This window comes from Corvus hawaiiensis, chromosome 13 (assembly GCF_020740725.1).
Source record: "Corvus hawaiiensis isolate bCorHaw1 chromosome 13, bCorHaw1.pri.cur, whole genome shotgun sequence".
NCBI lineage: Eukaryota > Metazoa > Chordata > Aves > Passeriformes > Corvidae > Corvus > Corvus hawaiiensis.
Genome location: NC_063225.1, coordinates 6,244,664 through 6,266,535, shown reverse-complemented (window position 1 = coordinate 6,266,535; position 21,872 = coordinate 6,244,664). Strand labels below are relative to the sequence as shown.

The 21,872-nt window shown below is 42.7% G+C and overlaps 1 protein-coding gene across 1 annotated transcript in view; it reads left to right on the top strand.

The window, feature by feature from the left end:
• The window catches only part of AGBL1 (AGBL carboxypeptidase 1), a 272,244-nt gene that overhangs the window by 35,997 nt on the left and 214,375 nt on the right, over nt 1-21,872 (top strand). Inside the window, exons 6-7 of the mRNA XM_048318195.1 lie at nt 8,825-8,862; nt 17,767-17,975. Coding sequence (XP_048174152.1) covers nt 8,825-8,862; nt 17,767-17,975 — 247 coding nt within the window. The remainder of the gene's footprint in view (nt 1-8,824; nt 8,863-17,766; nt 17,976-21,872) is intronic.

The window sequence follows — 21,872 nt, the reverse complement described above, 5'->3', positions numbered from 1 at the left end:
AAGAAAGCCTCTCAGCAGGTTAATGGATTAACATGTACAGTTAAAAGGTAGTTCTGACCTTAGTATTCAAAGGAGCTTTGAAAAATCCTGCTGAGTGCTACCTGCTTGTTTAGACATAAAAATGCCTTTTAAATTCAGGTCAAGATGCCTATTGTGAATCTGTAAGTGAATGTTACTTTGTGGTTCTCAAGCATGTTTATGCATTGTTCTCAATTTGAGACTGATTTAATGGTGCCAATTAAGCTCAGTATTGTGTGCACACGTGGCATACAAATGAGTGCCCCAGTATTTCCAAGCAAGTTCCTGTTTGGCAGCATCAGTTAGGACCAACAAATTGTAAAGTGCCCAATTCACACTAAATTTAGGGCTGGAGGGCTGTGTGTGGATGTACTTAGGGAACACAATCATTAGAAAGGTTGAGAAGTGGAAATAGCTAGAAAAGACAAAAATATTGGTGACCTATTCCACGCATTTTCTTCTGCATATTTTGTAGAAATTCCACTTGCATATGAGCTTTTCAGGCAGGTCTTAACCTGTCCACCATCCTTTTGGTATTTAGGTAAGGGTAATGGATAGACACAGCCTGACCTGTGTGCATAACAAGGGGAATGATACCTCCTTGGGAAGCACATGGGGATTGATAAATGCATTACATGCAAGAAGATTAATTTCATAGGTATCTTTTTGCACTTGCACCTGCTGCATGAAACAGCTTCTTGCTCTGACCTATCCAAAACCCCTCTGCAATCCAGACCTCTTCCCTAGAGATTTTAAACTTTGAGTTTCCTTTGGCTGAACTTTATGGATGTGCTTCATCTGAATAGGACCAGAGGGGAAGTGCAACATAAACTCAAACGGATGGATCTACTTCTAGGGTCTTGTAATATGGAAACAGTACTATTAGATTTAAAAGAATGGAGTTTTTTATCTTGTGTTCGATATAAGTTATTCCTCCTTTATTCTGAAACATCTGACTTTTGTTTAAAGAAAAGGCTTCTATACAAGTCAGTCTTCTTTCTTGGAGGAGCTCAAGGAAGATGATGATGCTTTCTTAGTCCTTCAGCTTCATAATTCGTGTCCTTTTTCTTATGTTGTACAATTTTTTCAATTAGCTTCTCTGAAAGATGTTTATTTCTTTGGTTAAAAAGACCAGCCAAACAAAAACCTCAAACAAAACAGACCTCAAAATTCTGAAAACCACCGGAAAAGCTGAAATGAGAACTCAGGTTTTCCATCCACCACAGCAGCTTAGCTCCATGCAGGAAAGGTAGCTATTTAAAACACAGCTCAAGAGCACCTTCACTACAAAGTGCATTCAAGAGATGTTGTACCCTGCGATTACTGCTGCCTTAGAGGTGGTTTGGACTAACCAGCAGTCAGGAAGAACTGCAGCTCTTAGCCTTGATTGCATTGAAACCAGCCCCCCTTTTATGCTTTCGAATAGCTCTGGGCACAAGCAGTGACATGGTAGATACTTCCCTACCTGGACTGTCAGCAGCACAAGCTGCCCTTGGATATTTCACTGCCAGTAATTGAGGGTATCCATAAAATGGAGACCTTGCAGTGGTTTGCCAGCAGTGTGGGATGTGTGCAGCCTTATTTTCCGGCGTCATAAGCCCCTGGGTGCTCCCAGACTCTCTCAGGATAGTTCACCATCAGAGACTCCCTAGTGGCAAAGCACTTGCAGTTCAATTTCTCTTAATGAAAGAAGTCCCAGTTGCCCTGCTGAGATTTGAGCCCAGAGTTCCTGGGTATGTCACCAATAAGTGTCATTTGACTTCATCATGCCCTAAGTAGGGTACAAGGATTATGTCCCTCTCCCTGCCCTTACTCTGGGTGTACACAACAGTCAAAAAAGTTTAAGGCTGAGTGAGCCAGAAGTAAGAAAAATGGGGCTGGATGTCTTCCCCCATGTGTGAAGCACACAGTCTCCTGTCAGCAGTCCAGTCTTCATGTCAGTCCCTGGGGTTTCCAAAGCAAAAGCTGCTGGGAATGGATGAGCTACAAATAAAATGACAGCTAAGGAGTGAGCCAACAGAACATGAGGCCCTTTTGAACTGAGTAGTAACTGGATTGGGAGTGGAAGACAGCTGCCTGGGGAAAGGAGGGGGATTTAACCACATTCCCTGACACACTTTAACTGTGTATGAGATGTTCTATAGGGCTCTGCTGGTGCTTGTTAGCAGAGGTGGCCTCGATGAGTGTCCTCACCACTCCTCTTAATCAATCAAGGATAGTATTGAGCCCCTTTCCCAGTCCTCTTACACGTGTCCCTGGGGTGTGAGAGCTGGGTTCTCACACTGTCACCATGGAACTGCCTGGGTGATGAATTTGTTAAGAATACTGTCTGATTGTGAACCTTCCAGCCCCTTCATCTTGATGTGAATGACAAGCTGTCACAGCCTGCCTCAGCCATATTGGTGACATCTGACCCTGGAGAGGGAGCTGACATAATCTTCTGAGGTATGGGTTCTGCCGGGGGAGGCAGCGCCAACTCTGCCCTGCACTGAAAGAAATGCCTGGGCATTCTTTTGGCAAGGTTTTAAGTGCATTTCATGTACCTTGTTCTTCTTTGTTACTACTTTGAAGCTAATTTAATTTAGAGCTGTAAAGAGTAGCTTGACTTTTTAGGATACAGCTGTCTCTCCTTCTGTACTCGTTGCACACAAGAGAAAGTAGGATAATTGTAAGGATGCCTGGAGGATAAGCCTGGAGTCACTGCTCTTTCAGGGAGGCAGAGATGAAAGAGGCTGGAAGGTTGTATCCTTTCACTGATTTTAACCTGAGAGGCTGCAGAGCAGGCAGAAGTGTTTGGAAGATACTGCAGTGAAGGTTTTCAGCTGAACCTGGGAACTGAGGCATGCTGGTCACTGGAATGGATGTATCCATTAGAAAAGTAGTGTGTGATTATTTTTTTTTTCCCCCCTCATCTTTCAGCATTACACTGAAAGCACATCTGTGCACAACAGCTGGATCTCCAAACTCCACCTGTTGGCAGTGTGTGGGACATTGCAGACTGTAAGCAAACTTTGCCATTAGTGTAAGTTTTAATGCCTTGCTAACAAGCTGGAATTAAAGAGGACAAGATGGTGGGTATTTTTGCATAAGTCCTAGACTAGCAATGCTATGAAAATAGCAGCATAAGCAGCTTTTTGCCCACCCATATTTCCAAGATGTGAAGCTGCTGGATTTAAGTCTTTAAAACAAATCACTGTGCAAGTGCATGCATATTTAAGATCTCTATTTCTGGGCCACAAGGGAAACTACTTTCAAGGCATCTGCCTTGGATGAGATCTACCTTCTGGTAGGATTTATAAAGCACCTATTGCTGTGGTGCTTATGTGTTGTTTCTGAATGTCTCTCAGTTGTCAAATGTGAAATTGTCTTTACAGTGAGTGGTTCTGTGACTGTATAAATTCCAGTAGTTAAGTATGAGTCCCAGGGGTTTGAGGCAAAATGCAGCCAGATAATGTGTACACTTGAGGACACAATTCCTCCTGGAGACAGGGGCTGTGGAAGCTTAGGGGCTTTAAGCCTGTAAGCTGTGATACCTCGAGCTCGGAGTCAGGGATCCATTGTGCCAGGTGCTGTACAAATACATATCCCCACACTGCTTTTGGTATGAATAAACATGACAGCAACAAGTGAGTATATGTGAAATAGCAGGGTGAAGAGCAAGAGGAGTTGAGCAACATGGGTTGCCAGGCAGGGATGGAACTTTTTCTTACATTTCTATACAAATAGTGCTTTATGTCTTTATCATCCAGGTATGAATGCTGTAAGGAATTAAATCAGGCATCAGGTTGAAGAGGTTTATAATAAATCATCTAGTCATTAGCTTTCATTCAATGATTTGAACAGGGTGTTCTGTGTTTTAGCCTGTAGAAGGCACAATTTCATAGAAGGTGGGATAGTTAAGTTGCTTGGGGGCTGATCTGAAGAGCCCTTTTTGTTCAGTCTTTGGCTTTTCTGCTGTCCCCTGTCCATAGTTCCAAACTAGTCCTGGGTGGGTGTGCACCAACATCAATGTATTCTGTGAGTCTTAAAATCCTTCCGTGCCATCAACCATGTATCTCTTCTAGAGTGAGGTTTTGCATTTCCAGGAGTCCTTCTGTTTTCCTCAAGAGACAGAAACAGAGGCCCAGCATTGTCCATCAGAGTGCCTCCTGCTGTGAACTGAGATCTTGGCTTTCAGGCACCTCTGCCTGCAGTGATTTCCAGCAAAAAAATATCCTGGCAACTCAGATCTGAAAAGGTGATCTGGGCACAGGACTCCTTTTTACTGGCTAATCCAATTGTGCTTTGGCCTGGGACATGGAGTTTTTCTTTGTTGTTGCTGCTGGTTCCTAAGCACAGGATCTGGAAGTTGCATTTGTCTATCTGTCTGCTAGTTGTACTCCTGCCCAGATACCCAAGCTGCTGACTTGGAAACACTTCAAAGTTTTCCATTCTTCAGAGCGGCTGTCTCGACTGCTACTACAGGGAGTTTTTAATGTTTTCTGATTATGGAGCAGCATTTATTATTATGCTTTATAAGATAGTGCAACTTTATTTGCACATCTTTTTTTTTAATATATAAATGAGTCTTCTTTGGGATACACTGGACTTGACAAAACAGCTAAGATTTTGCTAATGTATTACCACAGAAAATCAGGGGAAGATATCTGGACAGATTTGGCAAGTTTTTTAATGACTTAATCCCTTTTTCTCCACCTCATCTCCCCTCCATTCCTTCTTGAGAAAAATGCAGAGATTTGCTCTGGGCATGCTATGAAATTCTCTGGCCTGGCATATGGCTCATCAAGTCATCTTTCTTGTGCTCTTAAACTTTTCCTCCTGTTCTCATCTTCCTCCAGCCCTGTCCTTGCTCTCGTGCACAATTTATGAACTCCTCTCTCTGTCTTCCTGTCCTGGGCTTACTCATCTCATCGTATCTCCTGATGCCAGCAAAGATGCTGTTGGTTTGCCACATGGTGCTAAGAGATGCTGGTATTATCACAAACACTGTTTGCTTGGCTTGCTGTAGCCCTACTGCTGCTTCAGTGGTCTTGCTGCTGCTTTCAGTGAAAGCCTATTCTGCTTCTATTCCTCTTTGATGATTTATTGGTTCCCATAGGGTGTTTTGTATGTTTGATTTTGTTCAGCATCAAAGACAGGTAATATTTTGGGGATGGCTAACACTTGACTTAATGTGCAAATTACAATGCTGATTGAAAGTCCAAACTTAAAACAAATGCAGGTAGTTGACTCCCTACACAATGTAGGTGTGAAGTACTTTCCCAGGATAATTATGAATGCTAAGAGTTTTCACAAGTTCAAAAATTCCCAGGCAAATATATGGGAGCAAAATCAGCTAAGAGCTGAAACCCCTCCCAAAGGCACCATTGTTAGTTTATGGGATCTCTGGACCACAAGTTGCTGGAGTTTGAGTCTGTTCTTCAAGTCCTAGAACTGTTTCTGTTGTGGCCTTGCTTGCTTTCCTTGGCACTGCTGGCCACAGGACACTGGACTCTTTGGACTTCATCTTAAGCTGGTGCAGCTGCTCTTTTCTGGGCTGGCTGATTAACTCTGCACTTAGAATACATGTTTCTCATTTCATTCCCATTATATCTGTGTTTAAAATGTAAGGCTATAGGGATGCAGTATTCCTGGGTCACTTTTCTCAGACCCTTCCCTCATTGGTAACTGGGCCTGGCAGTCCCATTAAAAGCAATCCAAGCTGCCTTTTCAAAGTCATTAGGTTGTTTGTCCCATTGCTGCCAAGAGGATGTTTCATGCCTTCATTTTCCAGTGCTTAAAACCTATCCTTTCAATTCCAGCTAAATTTATTCACGGCCATTTTATATCCATTTGTCCTAGTGCCAAATTTTTTCCTCAGCCTAAGTATCTCTCTGCCTCCCTCAGTGTTTACTTCTCTGTCACCCAGTGTGTCTGTGGGGAACAATCCAGTTGTCTCTTGGCTATCATTTTGTTAAGGTGACTAAACTCCGATCTTTAAGACTCCTAATGAGTTATGTCTCTGTTACCATAATGATTTCCTTGGCACATTTCTGCATGGTTCCTTCTGAGTTCTGCACACAGCTGTTCAGGTGAAGCCTTGTATGAGAACATTCATGCTTCCCCTTCTCCACTGGCAGTGGCTTTTCTGAGACATGATCTGTCCTTTTCATGGTTGTCACCCTGCTGGTCATGCTTGTCGTCATCCCTTAATGGGCTCATATATCCAGGGTGTCCTTCTACTAATTTCCAAATTATGAGCTCCTGCTCATAACAGTAATCCTTATTAAACCCTAAATGCTTAACCTTGCACTTTGACTATTACATTTCATCACATTTCTATTCCTTCAGAACCCAAGAACATCTTGTTACTCCTGAAAGATATTCTGAACTCCCTGCTATTGGCAGCAGCTCCTGACTTCACACAGTCAGCAGATTTTATTAGTATACTCTGACTTTTTGTGCCAAGGTCATTAATGAAAAGATGAAATAAGATCAGTCTGAAAAGATCCTTGAGGACTTCCACACATAACTTCCCTCTAGACTAATAATTCCTCTTCCAGCACAATTCCTGTCATTGAGTCTTTAACCAGTTCCTTTCCCACGTTGTAACTCTTACACTAATCCCCATGTGCTCCATCTTGGTTAATAATTTTCAGTGTGGCACCATATCAAATGCTTTATTGAAGTAGAGATAAGTTAGATCTACCACATTTCCCTTGTGTAGAAAATGTTGGTTATCTTATCAAAGAAGGATACCAGGTTAGGCTGGCTTAATCTGTCTGTTCTATCACTTAAACTTATTTTACCTGTTTTGCAGTTTATCCTCATGTCTTTTATTTTTTTTCTCTCAAAATCTGTTCTAAAGCAATGCATATCATTGGGGTCAGTCTACTGGGCCTGCACCTAGACCCTACTTAGGCAGCAGGAACTGGAGATTAGACTGTCTGAGAACATGCTCTGGGAGTTCTGGGATCCTTTGAGGATGAATGAAGTTGTCTGCATACAACGTGGCTCACAGGCCGCCCCCCCAAAAGTATTGGAAGATCCAGATTTGCTGATTTATTGGCTGATGGGAATTTTGCTGGCAGTGTTGACTTTATGGCAGTGGTGTAGCTCTGCTGAAACTCTTAGCAATGCTCATAAGCATCTACAAAATAAATCAGATGCCTAGAGGAAATTCTGAGAACTCTTCTGCTTGGAGCCAGAGATACTCTGGTCATTCCTTCATCGCTCTGCTGCTCTGGCTTGTGATTGAGACATCACATTAGGCCTGTAAAGTATAGGTATGTAGAGCAGTCCCTTTTTAAAGGCACGTACTGGAGTGTGAGCTTTGGGAGATGCTCTGGCTGGAATTTTAACTTGCTTAGAGTTGTTTACTTTGTCCCAGACTTTAAACTGGGGAAGAGACTGAGTGATAAGTGGCTGTAGAGTATTCCTTGTCTGAGCAGGCTGAATAGCTGGGGGATGACAGTATTCCTTCACCATCTGAATGGTTGCTGTTTAGTTGGAGCTAAAGAAGCAATGAAAGCATGGCTGTGCTTCCACTAATGAGACTTTTAGCTAGTGATTTCCTGTTCTGTCTGTATTTGGGCACATTTTCTTTGCAGTTTGTAAAGCTGCTGTTGAACTCTGATAGTTTCATTATGAAGCAATGACTTTAGATAGAGATGTTGACCCAGTATCAGCAAGAACCAGCTCTTGAATCTTTTAGTGTCACCTGTTGTTAGGACACATATTGAACAGCAGCTTGGTGACAAAAAATATTTATTTGCTGCAGGATGATAATTGGCTCAGTATGGATTGTGATACAATTTTATTTGGGGATTGGTTTGTAAAGAGATTACATTTTAAGGAATCCTAGCACATGGAGGTTTCGTAGTTGTATTTATTTAATCAGCTCTGGGAACTTAACTTCACAGCAGTGAGCCAGGTTAGAACAGGGATCTTGCTCCAGCAGAACATGACTGGAAAAGAAAGTCTTCTGTGAGACATGTGGGATGGAGATTTTACCACATGAGGAAGGAACTTGCCTCCAGAAGTTGGGGAGCAATGATGTCTCAGCTCAGCTTCTCAAGCTGCAAATGTCAGTGACCAGTGCCCAGTCAAACCAGTGCTGTGCTACCTCAGGCATATTCACTTGCTTACCTGCACAATGAAATGTGCAGGTAAGGGCAAGAAGGGCCTCAGAAATATCTGTCCCTGCCCTTACTCTCACTGCAAGCAGTATTACTACAGAGATTTAACAGCTTTCTTACAAGTCCTCCTCTGATTGGGGCCCTCTAAATACCCCTGCAATGCAAGATGCGGTTTCAGTTAAGAAATTCAATTTTGTTTTCAGTTAAAGCTGGGAGGGAGGATAGGAATGAAGTTTGTTTTGGGGAAATAGAAAAAGGAGTGGGATTTTGCTGGAAATATTGGCATCAATGTCCCAGCTTGATATGAAAGTTATCATCTGATGCAGATAGACGCACTTGTGTCTGGAGTGGGCATGTGCTGAGTCTCTGGTACAAAGAAAAAGCTCTGGGGCAGCAGTTTAAAGACTTGCTAGATCACTTTGGATATGTGGGTGTTGCTTTAAATTTTAATGGTCACTACAAATCAGTGTAACAGTAAAGCTAGAGGGCTAATGGTCTTTTAGAATAACAGAGACAGCTGCAGAGGCTGGATCCTCTGTTGGTGTAAAACATTGCAGTTCTGTCAAAGTCCATCATAAGCTGTCAGTTTAGACCATCTGGGAAGCCTGGCCCAGAAGACTGTGAAGATGAAGGTTACAAAAATTATTGAAGAAATTGACATTATTTCTCCATCTCTCTTCTTTCCCCAGGGCAGCCATTGGGGCTCTGGCAGCTCTGCTGAAATCAAGTAAGCTTTTTTCTTCGTATTCTTTCTGACTTTCCTTTCTGTGCTGTGCTGCTGGACAGAATGATCCTGCTGAACCTCGTTCTGCCTTGGTATTCCCTCGTCCCTTGGTCCCAAAGAACAATGTGTAGGAAAGAGGCAGTAGTGCAGGAGATTCCTATACCAGTTCTGATTCTTGGAGCTCCCTCAGCCCTGTGGGAGATGGTGCCTGGAGTGCCCAGGGGCAAACTGCCCAGGGAGCCAGGCTGGACCCTTATTTTTGGTATTTAGGGAATGTTGGTTGTCCTGGGCTTGGTATAATGGGAGAGATGGGGATTTCCTCCAGCCAGCGACAAATGCTCATTGTCCTTCCCAATTTGTTGTTGCTTCCATGGAAAGGGAGAAAAGGATGTGAATAACAGCAGTGTTGTTTGGTTGTGAATGGTAAAGTGATTTTAGGAAAAGACATAATCTATTTTCAGCTATTTTTTTTTTTAAGGCAGTGGAGTTGGAATTTAGGAAATGGGGCTGATACTGTAAAATCAAATGGAGCACCACGTACCACAAGTCAGCCTGAACGGTGGTTTTGGGATGATTTCTGGAGTTTTGAGTGGCCAAGAATGTCTTGTTTATTCCCTGCCCTGTGGTTGAGGGCATGAGAAGCTCCAGGCTTTTGGAGCAGACTGCTCTTGTAGCTGCATACAAATGTGAGCAGGTTGTATCTTTTGGGAAGTGTGGGTCAGGAGATGTGAGAAACAGCTCTGGTTCCTTGAGATAAATTCACCATGCTTGGAAAAGTGATGAATTTTTTTTCAGGATTGCACCAGGACATCTTTCTTTGTCATGGTTAACATAATTGTGGCCATGGCCTCAGTGCATTTGAGTGGTGCAAGGGTTCTTGGAAAGTTAAGGATCAAATCCGGTGAATGCTGTAGCATGAAAATTGCTTATGAAAACGGGATAAAGCAAAGCACCCAGAAGCACGTGAGCATGTTTTAGGTGGGATACAAACTAAATGGAAGGGAGGAATCCTGGAAAGTGCTACAGTGGTAGACTGATTATTGTTAGGTTTTTTTTGAGAATTCCAGTAACCTGCTTGCTGGGAAATGCTGGGGAGATTGTATTTTGATGGTGCTGAAGGCTGTAAGAGACAGGACAAGAAGGTGGCCATTCTGGGGGTATCCCTGTGGGCCTATCCTTGAGTGCTTCAGCCCAAAGTCATCCAAGGGGTTATGGTTATACACGGGGCTCTGCTGGAGGTTCAGTGTCCCCTCTTGCTTTTAGCAGAGCTGCACTGGGAGAGCACACAGTAGTTTTAAAGGGAGCAGGCAGATGGCAGTGTGTCTCCCTGATGGATTCAGAAACATCCATCTTCATCTCAGGCTCCATAAGCTCTACTTGAGATTTTGTCCACCTGCAGAGCCATGGGCTGGCTAGAAACTGTTTGGCTTCTGTCTCCTTCCTAACAGAAGCTGATGCTAAATGCTCACTTATCAGGTGCATAACTGCAAGAAGCAAGATATGCCTGAAAAAGAGACATCAGTGTAAGAAAAATTGCCAATCCAGATGGACCTGGGAAATTGTTGCTGTTGTGCTTCAGAGGGGGAAGTCTGGTCTAAAGAAATTAGCAATGGGACACAACAAACTTGTGCTTCATCCACAACAGGGAGGAAAGGCTTCGAAACTCAGTGAGACATGAGTGACCTTGGTTGTCCTGCGTCCCTGTTTCCAGTGATTGCCATGTGGTGATAATCAAAGAGATGGCAAATAAAGGAGGAGTAGAAGTTTAAGTCCCTTCTAATGGCAGTGCTGCACCTTTCTATCAGTGAAAGCTCAGATTACTGATATGGAGAAGACATTTCTTGTCTGATCGTCAGCCAGTCTCTCACTCCTGACTTAGCTCTTTGCAAACATCCCAGAGTATTTTACCAATCCTTTCATGCTGTTCCTCCAGTTGCTGTTCCTCACCTGCCATGCCCACATGCACACAGAAAACAGCTCACAGCAAGTTCTTCCTCCATTGCCTCACTGCTTTTTTAATATCTGTTGTCTGGTCCACCGTGGTAACTCTGTCTGACCTTATAGTAAAGGCTGAACATCTTGCTTGGTAAATACCTATAGTGGTGCTGAATTGTCATGAGAGCATCAAAAGCTTTTTTGTTCTTCTCTATTGTATTACAGTCAAACCCTCCAGTGTTACTTCTTCCTGTCCATTCTTTCTCTCCAGTGTCCATTCTTCCTTCTTCAGTTTCTAGATGCTCACTTCAGTCCAGGTGGGGAGGAGGAGGCAGTTCCTGATAGCTAGAGATAAACTAACGTGGGATGAGGCACTGCAACTTTCCCAAAGTCTCTCCTCTTTGTCCAAGGATGCACATGCTACAGTCTTCCAGCTTCCTTGGGCTTTGCTCTATTTCTTCTCTGTACATCTGTCTTCATCTCTTGAATCAGCTCTGTATTAGGGCCTGGGAAGCTCGTTGCTGAACACTCCTGTGTCTTCAAGACCCCCAGGCGTGGAGGGGCTGGATCCTGTTTGAACAGAGCTCAGAGGTGTGAGACGCCCTCCAGGTCACTCTTAACCCTGGGGCATATTGCTTTTAGTGAACCCAAACCCTAGAATAAACCAGGCAAACCATTCCCAGTTTGGGGGGAGCGGAATAGAACTGGACACCTGCTATCCAAGCACAGACAAACCCATGCCAGGGGTGCTGAGGCTGGATGGGATGTGAAGGACCGGGAGCCACATGGTGGCGATGTGATTATAGGGATCCCCACCGTGCCTAATTCCAATGTGTATTTTGGGTGAGTAATTTGTTTATCAGCAGGTTATTTTAATCTAATTTTGGTTGTGTTTGTTATTCCCGACTATCTGTGCTTCCCAGAATTACCAGCTTGCATGTCTTTAAGGAAATTAGCTAGAGCTGGTCTCAGAGGCATTGGCTGAGCGGAAATTGAGGGAAAAGGCTGGGGAAACAGGCAGGGCCCTTGGTGCAATGCTTGCCTGGTAAAATTGTAATGAGCAATTTAAAAAGACAGGTTGTGGTGACCTCCTGATCGTGCTTATTTCATCAAGGCAATTCTGTGTGCCAACAGCAGTTATTGCTGATGGCCTTTCCCCTTTCTCTTTCTATATCTTCCTCCTTTTGCTGTCTTTATCCTCCTGTCTTCCCCCACAGACTTTCATCTCTCATTTCCTACTCTTTCCTCCCCATCTTCATCAACTAACCTTTATTTAACCTTTCACCCACTTCTTTCATTTTCTTGTCGAACCATAAGGATTGTGTGTTGTGGCTTCTGGGGTAAACTAATCACTGTCGTTCTTTTCCTTTTATGTTGGCATCAAGGAGGGGCAAGTACCTCTGAGGAGCAGAAAGTGATGTTCGAGCACAGAAGCGGATTAGGGCGTGTGAAAGGCCTGTACTCTCTACATCAGAATTCATAATGCTTCACAACAGATCTAGTGAGGCAGGCCTTTGATCTCGAGTCAAAACACCCCATTGTTAAACCATCCCATTTCCTGTAGCCAACAGCACCATGTCTGGGATTTGCCTAATACTGCACCAGGTACTCATCTCTCATCATCAGTTTAAGTCTTTATTATCCATCTCTGGGTTCAAACTCCAGTATCAGTCTGGTTCCAAATCCATCATCACATCATGTAGAATATTGTGATTGGAGCTGAATTTTGCAGTTCCTTTCATAATAATCTAAACCAAGCATTGTGTCTGACTTTTCTTCCTCGATTTCGGGAAGCAAGTAGTCTTGATCCTGTACTTTTATCTCTCTGAGAAGAGCCACTTTGTGGGAAAGAAAATTATTTTTCAATGTCCTTTATATTCCCTTCCCTGGGACTCTTCATTCACAGACATATCCCAAACTGAAAGTAATTCAGTGCTCCAGAGAAAAAGGTTTCTTTCATCTCCTGGGGCATGGCAACTTCCTGCTGTTTTGCCTCTCAGGGTGGGTGTAATGAAACCTAAGTGTCAAGGACCTGCATTTTTCTTGTTGGCATCTGTAATAATGATTGTTTACCTCTTTGTCTTGGCATGGGCAGTGTTTGTGCCTCCAGTGAGGATCTGGCTTCAGAAAATTTAGTGCCTGAATTTGAGGAAGTCTTCCAAATTCTGACATCCTTATTAAAGCTCTCTCAAACCACTTCAGTCAAAAAAATCACACTGTAGATTTTGTGCTACTGTATTTTTTTATTATTTATTTATTTATTTCTGGTTTTCTGATGAGTTGCAACCAGAAAATCCTGTGATATCAAACAGCAAAGGAGAAAAGGGAAACTGTTTAGGGCAAAACTACAGGGCAGTCTTCTGGCTTCCAATGTGAGTTGAGCTAATAGCAGCTTCTGAAGTGATCCCAGTGCTTCATGTGTGACTCAGTTTCTTCATGGGCACAATTAATTTTGTTTCTAGAGGGAGCCCTTGTGCTCTTCTCTGCAAAAATGACCTCTCAATGACCAAATAAAACAGCTGTGCTCTTTGCTGTAGGAGCTATCTTGCATTTTCCATTCCCAAGGGGAAACGACTAGAGCAAAGGGGGGAAGTTGGAGTTTTTCTTATTCCTTTCACTGCTTTAGGGGCCACAGGGTTAATTTAGCAGAGTATTCTTATCTCCAAGCTGTAGCAAAGTATGTTCTTGGCATAATGAATCAGCTGAGTGGCATCAACAAAGAGATTTAAGCAGATAGACAGAAAGATAAATATCTCTTTGTTCTGCCTGGTAAGCAGTGCATTGCTCATCATATTTCAGGTTGACTGTAATTCAGTTTTGTGATTAAATGCACTGCATGTTTTCCAGAGGTACCCATGTTCTTGGCAAACACTTCAAAGAGGACTGGATTGCAAAGAGGGCTTCAGAAATGTCCACAGAAGCACTGGTGGTCACGGGGCTTTCATCTACTAGGCTGTAAACCTGACTTTAGAGTCTGTCCTTGTCCCCCAACACAGAACAAGAATTTTGTCAAAACTGGGGATTTCTTTCTAGCGTGATTCCCTTGCTAATTTAGATGCAACTTTAGCCATTTGAGGCTTCTGCATGTTGGCTGGAGATTCATGTCAGATGTTTCTGGTGAATGCACAGATGATTCAGCTCAAATGTTCTGAGCTGCAGCTCTCAGACTTTCACTGATGAGCAGCACTGCTCTGGAAGCCACAAATGGAGGGGCAGTTCTAGAAATGTTGGAAACTAAGAAGGCATTGAGCATTTTCCTCTCACTCCGGTCTCATCAGGCAGAACTGAAACTCTTGCAAAGAAAATAGAATGCCAGGGAGAGGTTTGGGAGTGTTGGTGAAGACAGTGCTCCCCTGTCAGAGATGCCAGAATAAGATTAGGAAGACAGACTGTCTAGGAGAAGAGTCAGAGATTGCTCAGACAGATCTGGTCTAGTAGTAGTTTAGTTTTAATCAATAAACCTGGATATGGAAAATATTTAATAAGTACAGATGGATTGAGGGGCAATACTCGATTTACTGCACTTCAGGTTAGTATGGGATACAAAGATGATCATGTAAGCTGTACTACGTGTGTCTTAAATGTCACACACATGCAAAAAAAGCCACTTATCCATGACACAAATCCATGTCTGGTGTCAGGCAAGGGATCCCTCAGCCTTGAGGGGTAACCTTGAGAGCTGTCCTTGCTCAAGGGGCGGTCAGTACCACACATCCAGCTGCTGCGAAGGGAGAGCTCTTCTGATGGCTGCAGATATTTATAGCTTAAAGTGGTTGCTGTAGAGTCAGATTTTTGCTCTTGATGCATTTTTGGCCACTTATCAGCCCAGTCTTTAGCCAAAACAGGTTTTTTGGGTTTGGTGCCGAGTTCTCACTGGTGACCTCACACAACAGGCGTCCCTTCAGTTCACTCAAAATAGGAAGCACCATCCCTGGGCACCTCTGAAAGCTGTGTGGTAAGAAAACTTCCCTTTCCACTGGCCACTGACCATACCCAGGGAGAAGGAAAGGGCCTAACTAAAGAATATCAGTAAGAGGGTCAAAAGACCCAAGGCATTTTGCCACTTGCCACACAGATTGTGCATACTCGCTCCAGGAGGGGTGGTCCTTGCTGCCTGCCAATCTGTGCAGTGCTGCTTGTAGCTGCTTGTACCTGTATGATTCATTTCCACCATCTGTATTTGTGCCAAAATATAGAGAGATACCCATGCTGGTGCCTCCCTAGATGGAGAGACCAACAGACACAGACAGGTGGAGAGGCCTCCGTTTTCCATTCTGCCTTCTGGAGATCTTGGCATACTTCCTCCTTCATTTATTCACTACTTTATTGACTATAGAACTGAAAAAATGGAAGAAAAAATTAAGAAAAACACTGACAGCACAGGAGAGCAGAGGAGAATCAATGAAATCAGACAGGAGAAACAAAATGAATGTGTTTTTTGCCCCTTCAGCAATTAATTCTCATTGCTTCTGATCAAAGGGCTCAGGAAACTGTAGTCCTGCCTCTCCATCTCTTTCTCACAGAATAGACTATCTCAGCTTCATTTTGAAAAGTGACTGTTTTGATCCTAAAGGTGGTAATACTACAGAAAACCTGGGAGGAAAGGACAAAATTATTCTGCTCACCTTCCTCCATGCTTTTCAATGAGTATTAAAACTAAAGCATAGGACAGTTGTGTGTTCTGGTCCCCATGGAGCTGAGATTCAAATGTAGAAATCTGTCTTAAAAGATGTGACAGGGGAAAAAAATATCACAGAACACTTTGAGAGAATTCTTTTCTTTTTTTTAAATAAATTCCCCAAGAAGCTCTACACATAGTTCTTCCCAGTTTTTTCCCTCTTCCTATTGACTTTGACACAGAAAGCTTAGACTTCAAGCACTGAGTGCTAGAGGCTATAAAACCCTACATCTGGTCCAATTTCATCTGTCCCTGAACAGCTCAGGGAAGCTCTGAGTCTGATCTAAACTGTCCCTACCTTATGCTCCCTGACTCTCTTCTTCTTGTCATGTTTTATATACTCACTGACTTTTACAGAGCTTCCTCAGTAATTCTTCAAGGAAGATTGACTGATTTAAGGGGTTAGTCATCCTGCAGGTTAGTAAACATGACAGCTGGTTGAGGATTAACAGGAAATCATGAATAAAATCATTGGGATTGATAAGGGATTCTCAAGCAATTAAAGTTTTTTCACTGAGAGTCAAATAGAAAACAGAAATACAGAGTGAAGGTCAAAGGAGGAGGGTGACCTTCTACACACTGACAGCCACTGAACCTCGAAATCCAGAGTTAGTGTAGGTGGTTAAGAGCAAGGGGAGGCAGTGCTGGAGAGCTGCAGGCCAAGGTGTGGGAGCCTGGGCTGAGCTGTGTAGGACTGGAATAGCTGTGGGGCCAGCAGGTCAGTGCAGGGGCATGTCAGCAGGGTGGTGTGAAGATGCAGAGCAGCATTAAAATGAGTTGGCAACCCGGGCTGTGGGTGCTGGATGGTGCCAGTGGTGGAGAAAGTTGCAGGACCAGGCCAGGTAGCAGAACAACCCTCCAATCCCTCCTCCAGGTAAGGGTTTGCTAATCTGCTGCAGAGAGCAGACTGAGATGACTTCAGGTGACTTCTTTCCCCTTTCCAATGTCTCTATCTACTTCATCACCAGGATCTAGGTTTGCTGCCCATGCTGCTTCCTGCTTGTTCCTTCTATCCCTTCTCTTCTTCCTGATTTTCTTCAGGCAGCATCTTTCTATTCTCCCACTTAACCTCTAGCTTCTTCTCCTGTCCTGTGAATCCCCACTGATGGCTTTAAAGTTCAGGTGTGAGAGGCTCTGGCACTTTGTTTAATGAACTGGCAATGGATTGGAGCCCACCAGCTCTGGGTACCAAGAGCCATCTGTTGTGAGCTGCAAATGCTAATTGCTATTCAGAGAGCTGAGCTCCTGCCTTACATATGCTACCTGGCCCCTCAGTTGATTACTGAGCTCCTGACAGCTTTTAATGTGTGTCACAGCAAGGAATGTCAGGACCAGTCAGGAAAACTTAGGCAGGGTTGGTTTGAAGGGAGAGAGCCTGGAGTCTGGTATGGCTTCATGTTTGTCCTGAGGGGCAGGGCAAGGAATGCAGTAGGTGAAGGGATGTGTTTTAGAATGCTTAGCAGAATTTGTATTATAAGACAAGCTTTATCAACTTCTCCTTGCAGTCTGATATCCTGGAGCTACATGATTAAGGGAATATTATAGGTCCCCTTTTATATTTTTGTAAAGCTTTTTTGAAATTTTTTTTTTTTTTAAATTTTCTTGCCTATGCAGTTAAGCCTTTGAACACTATCTGAATGTGACCTTTAAAATCTTGGAGCCAGAAAGCAACAGAAAAGAAACCCAAACTGCTATTGCTCATGTTGGTGTTTTGTTAATTTTTAAATACTGTGGGTTTTCAGAATCACTTGATTCATGGCTTTCATTATACAGGTATTTGTGGGAATACATTTAGAAGTTAAACATAATTTCTCTGGCTGTGACAGGACTGTACAGCCACAAGGTTTTTGAATTTGTTGATCTCAGCAAGGTGTTCTCTCAGGACTGAAGTGCAGCACTGTGTGAAGGTTTTATGCTGTTGACTACTCTTACTGATCTTCAGCTTTTCTCACTCCTCACAAGCTTCGGTACTTTCAGGAAATCTCATGGTGCTGCAACTGGAATTAAGTTTATTAGCACTTGGAGGGAGATATAGGCTCATGGTTTGGTTCATGTGGGGGGATTCCTGTTTCCAGACAGGACACTGCTGCTTTTTTTTCATGTATGATTCCAAGAACATAGCTCATGTTTAGCAAATACCATTTTAAATGACAAAAAAAAAAGGTAAAAAATATTTTTTTTAACCAAGACCATTAAGCCAGAATGAGCAGGCACTAAAGTCTGAGTTCCAGCACTGAGTAGCCACAACTATCAAACAGGAAGGAGTTTAATTCAGCCTTTTCTCTCCTTTTCAGAGTCGAACAGCCGCCGGGCAGTGAACAGAGGCTACCTGGGTGAACTGCTGAGACTCTACCAAGACTGGCATCGCAATGATGTCTCCAACAACTGCATTTACATTCGTAGGGGTTTCCTGCTCTGCCTAAAGTACATCACCAACATCCAGCTGGGCAGGGAGACTTTCCTTGGTTCCCGGGGAATGGAGATTCTCTTCACAAGTGTGCAGGTAAATGCTGCTTTTTGTGTTTAAATGAGGTGGCTTGGTGGTTAGTGCTGGGTTCTACATCCCACTGCAGGAAATGCCATCCTTATATGAATTCAGGATAGGACATATAGATGAAAAAACTGGTAACATTAAGAAATATTGACTTTTACACTGTTAGTACTTTAGAAAAGCTGAAGTGTTTCAGTTTAAAACAAATCTTCATTCCTAGGGGACGCATGGGAATTCTAGTTTATGCTTTTAGTGCTTCTTTTCTCTTTCCCTGTGCATCCTGCTGTCTGCTTGGACTTCTCCTGAAGAATAATTCAATATCTCTATAAGGGAATTGCTTAGGTCTTTTGTGAGATTTTCCTTTACAATATCCAGATAATTCCACTCAATCAGCCTTTTAAACAAACTGCTCACTTAGCCAAGCCTTTCCTAACGAGAAACATCCATCAACAGTTTTTCAGGAGGTTAAATTTTAATCCTGTGAGACAATAATGTGAGTTGAAGAAAGATGCTGTGGTCCTGTGGATGGAATGCCTGTAAGATATAGAAAAGGTGGGTACAGAACAGTGGGAGTTTTCTCAGTCTCTCAGCAAAACGCTTCCTTATCCTGCTTTGGAGAAGTGACTAGGGAAATTCCTTCCATTGTAGACCTGTGTGATTCCACAGGAGTGGTTCATTCATTCTTACTGGCTATGCATTATCTCACTCCAGAACCATCAGAAAGAAAAGCCTGCCTCCTTCTCCCTTAAAAAAATCCATTGCCTTATGATCCAGTGTGTTTATTTCTTCCCCTTCCCCATCATTGTCGTGAAGGATTCTTCTGTGAGTCACTTCTTACTAGCAGTGTATGGGAGGCTTCTGGGATTTTTTCACCTCACTTTCCACATGAGGAATTGACCATTTCTTTAGGTAGGATGAGGTGGCCAGAGCCAGCAGACCTCCCAGGGGATTATGGCCCCTGTTAATGAGAAGTCCCTGGTCTGGATAAATGTGAATAGGGTAGATGGAAACAGCTGCTTGAGAGTGGATGTTGGCTCCTTCCCTCTCGAGAGGCTTCCACAGCCCGTGAAGTTTTCTGAGCTAACACCATCTGATAGCTCAGCCTGGGAGCAACTGCATAGGAAGTGTGAACGTGGGGTCACCTTGGGTGAGCAAACAGGAAATAACATGCTAAGGCTGCAGTAAGCCCTGATAATGCTAATCCTTCCAAAGGTCAGAAGTGGAGCGGAAATGACAGCTTCAGGGGCCTCCAGTTTGCTTTCTTCCCAGTGTGTGCTATTAGGAAGACCTTGGACAAGAAATTACCAAGGTTAATAAATTCAAAGCTCAATATTCTCTCACTGCTTCTTTGGGATATTGTCAGTCTTGCAGTGTCTCTCCAAGATGTGAAGCATTGGCAGGAGTCTGGCAGCCCTAGGGGGTCTCACTCGTGCTCTTCCCTACTCTGACCTGAGGCAGAGGCTGCTGCTGCCATGAAAATCTTCATAATTTTCATGATAGAAGGATGGGAAATCTTGTCTCCTGAGATGGACAACAGGCTGTAGCAAGAGAGGAGATGAAGACAGGACAAGACAAACCACTCCTGAGTGGGAAAGCGATGCCTGTTTGTGTGGACAGTATTTTGGTGCCTTTAGGGAATTTGCTGGCCATGGTGATTAACCTGCATCAAACTCTGAGCAGCTAATGAGATTTTTAAGGTGTTAAAATCTGTCTAGAAAAGTTCTTCTAAAACTTCTAAATATATTTTTTTCTTCTTTATACAGATATATTTATTGAAATGAAAACCATTTTCGCAAGATGGGTTTGTTGTAAACTCCAGTAGAATTTCAATTGAATCCTCTCTGGCTGCCTATTGTCTGGGCTGATGGACAGATGAAATACCTGAGCTTTTAATAGCCCTTAAGCTTATGTCTTTACAGGATGAGCCAATAGTTCAAAAACTGTCGCCTCACATGGATTAGAAATTACTGTTACTCTATTTGAGGAGAGTTTAGAGATATTTTAGGGGAATTTAGAGGTATTTTGAATTCAACTTCTACCTGGAATAAAAAATAATTTTAGATAATGAAATCATTCATGGAAAGGAAGTACTTTCTGTTCCCATTCCTTTTTCCTAGGTGCACTTAGATTTTCCTGACAGTTAAATGGGATATTCACATTAGCACTGGTTGGTTTTGTGTGCAGTGACAGAACTGCTACTCTAAGAGAAGAAAACAGGTTTGTATGTGCTTTTGGAGAGATGCTGCATGGAACGTTATCTTGTTATTTTATCACTTTTCCATCTGGTTTCTTAAACTTGTCTTGTTTCTCTTTAACCTTCCCATAGTACTCAGCATAATATTATCCTACATTCCACTCTGTTTGTCAGTAGGAGCATCCATTAGCATCACTATCTTTTATCTTACTGTCGTATTGAAACCTCCTTTTTTTTCTATGTATAACATACCATAATATCTGATCTATTCCAGGTTCAGTGGAGAAGAGATTGAGTGTGGAGATTAAAGAGCAGATCTGAATTTGGGTTAGCTTTACAAGAGTTTTTCTGAGCTAAGGATTTACTCTTCCCTCATTCACATTATCCCACCATAAAATAAATGGGATAGCTTACACGCATACAAAGCAGTCTCCTGTCTTCTTCCCAGGTGTCAGTAAAAAGGGCTTTTCCAATACACTGACGTAATAATTTTTAGTCATTTTTAAACAGTGTTACCTTGGAATCAGAGAGCACTTTATGAGTGGTAATGAAAACAGTCCCACAAATTCCCTCTAAGGTATCTGAAGGCTTGTTGTACCTGTGAGCTAATTTGCTGTAAAGAAAAATATGACTTTCAAATAGCATCATTGAGTAATTCCAAGTGTGGAAGTTCATTGTCTGGATGAAAATGCCATGTTCTTGATTATTTAAATTCACTTGGCAGTGAATTAAGATGGTTGTCCCAAGGCAGGCAATTAAACAGTCCTGTGCTCACTGTTTTAGCAAAAACTGAACAGCTTTAGTAAACTAAACTAGTAGACTATTAAGAATATTAGCCTGTTCCCACATGTAGACAGACTTTCCTAATCTTTCCTTTAATAACAACCAAGCAAAGGCAACCATATGAAGCAGTGAATAAATTGAAACAGAAATAGAAACCAGTTCTTCTTGGTGTTTGCTCTACTCATAATAAAACTTTCCTTGGAGATGCTTTCATAATTTTCTTTTCTGTCCCCCTCTTTCCAAACAGCCAGAGAAATACATATTAAAATTCTTGTAGTGAGTCTTGTAAGCATGTCAGCTTTAGATGATTTTTTTTCTAGCCTCCCTACAGGAATCCTGGTTAATCCCACTGAATCTTATAATGCTGTTCAATCATACATGAGAAAACAGAGTAAAATCCTCTGCAACCTAAAGAACCCCAATACAGCCATTTTCCTGTTCCCGATTTATAATAAAGTACTTTATAATCACAGAATCATTTAGATTGGAAAAGACCTTTAGGATTGAATCCAGTCATTAACCCAGCACTGCCAAGTCCACCACTAAACAGTGTTATCTTTTCCTAGATGGAGATCAGGTTAGTCAGGCAGGACCCGTGTTCCAATGGCCATTTTATGTTCTTTGTTATGTTCTTTTGGCCTTCTGCCTGATTCTGCTGAATGTTTGGACTGTTTGGAGTTTTTTGTCCAGCCCAAATCCTAACTATGGTCTGTCAGAAGTATCTATTCTTTGCTCTTGTTTGTTCCATTTTAGCTCTGCTGCAGGGATGCAAAATTATGAAATGGCAGTAGAATGTATTGTAATATTTCTCTTTTGCCTTAGAGCACATTTGTGCTGCTTATTTAAGTTGCATTCCTGTTGAGCTCAACCTTAGTTCCAAGCCACTGAAGAAAACATGCTGAGAGGCAGAGTGAAAATTGTGAATTTGGGTA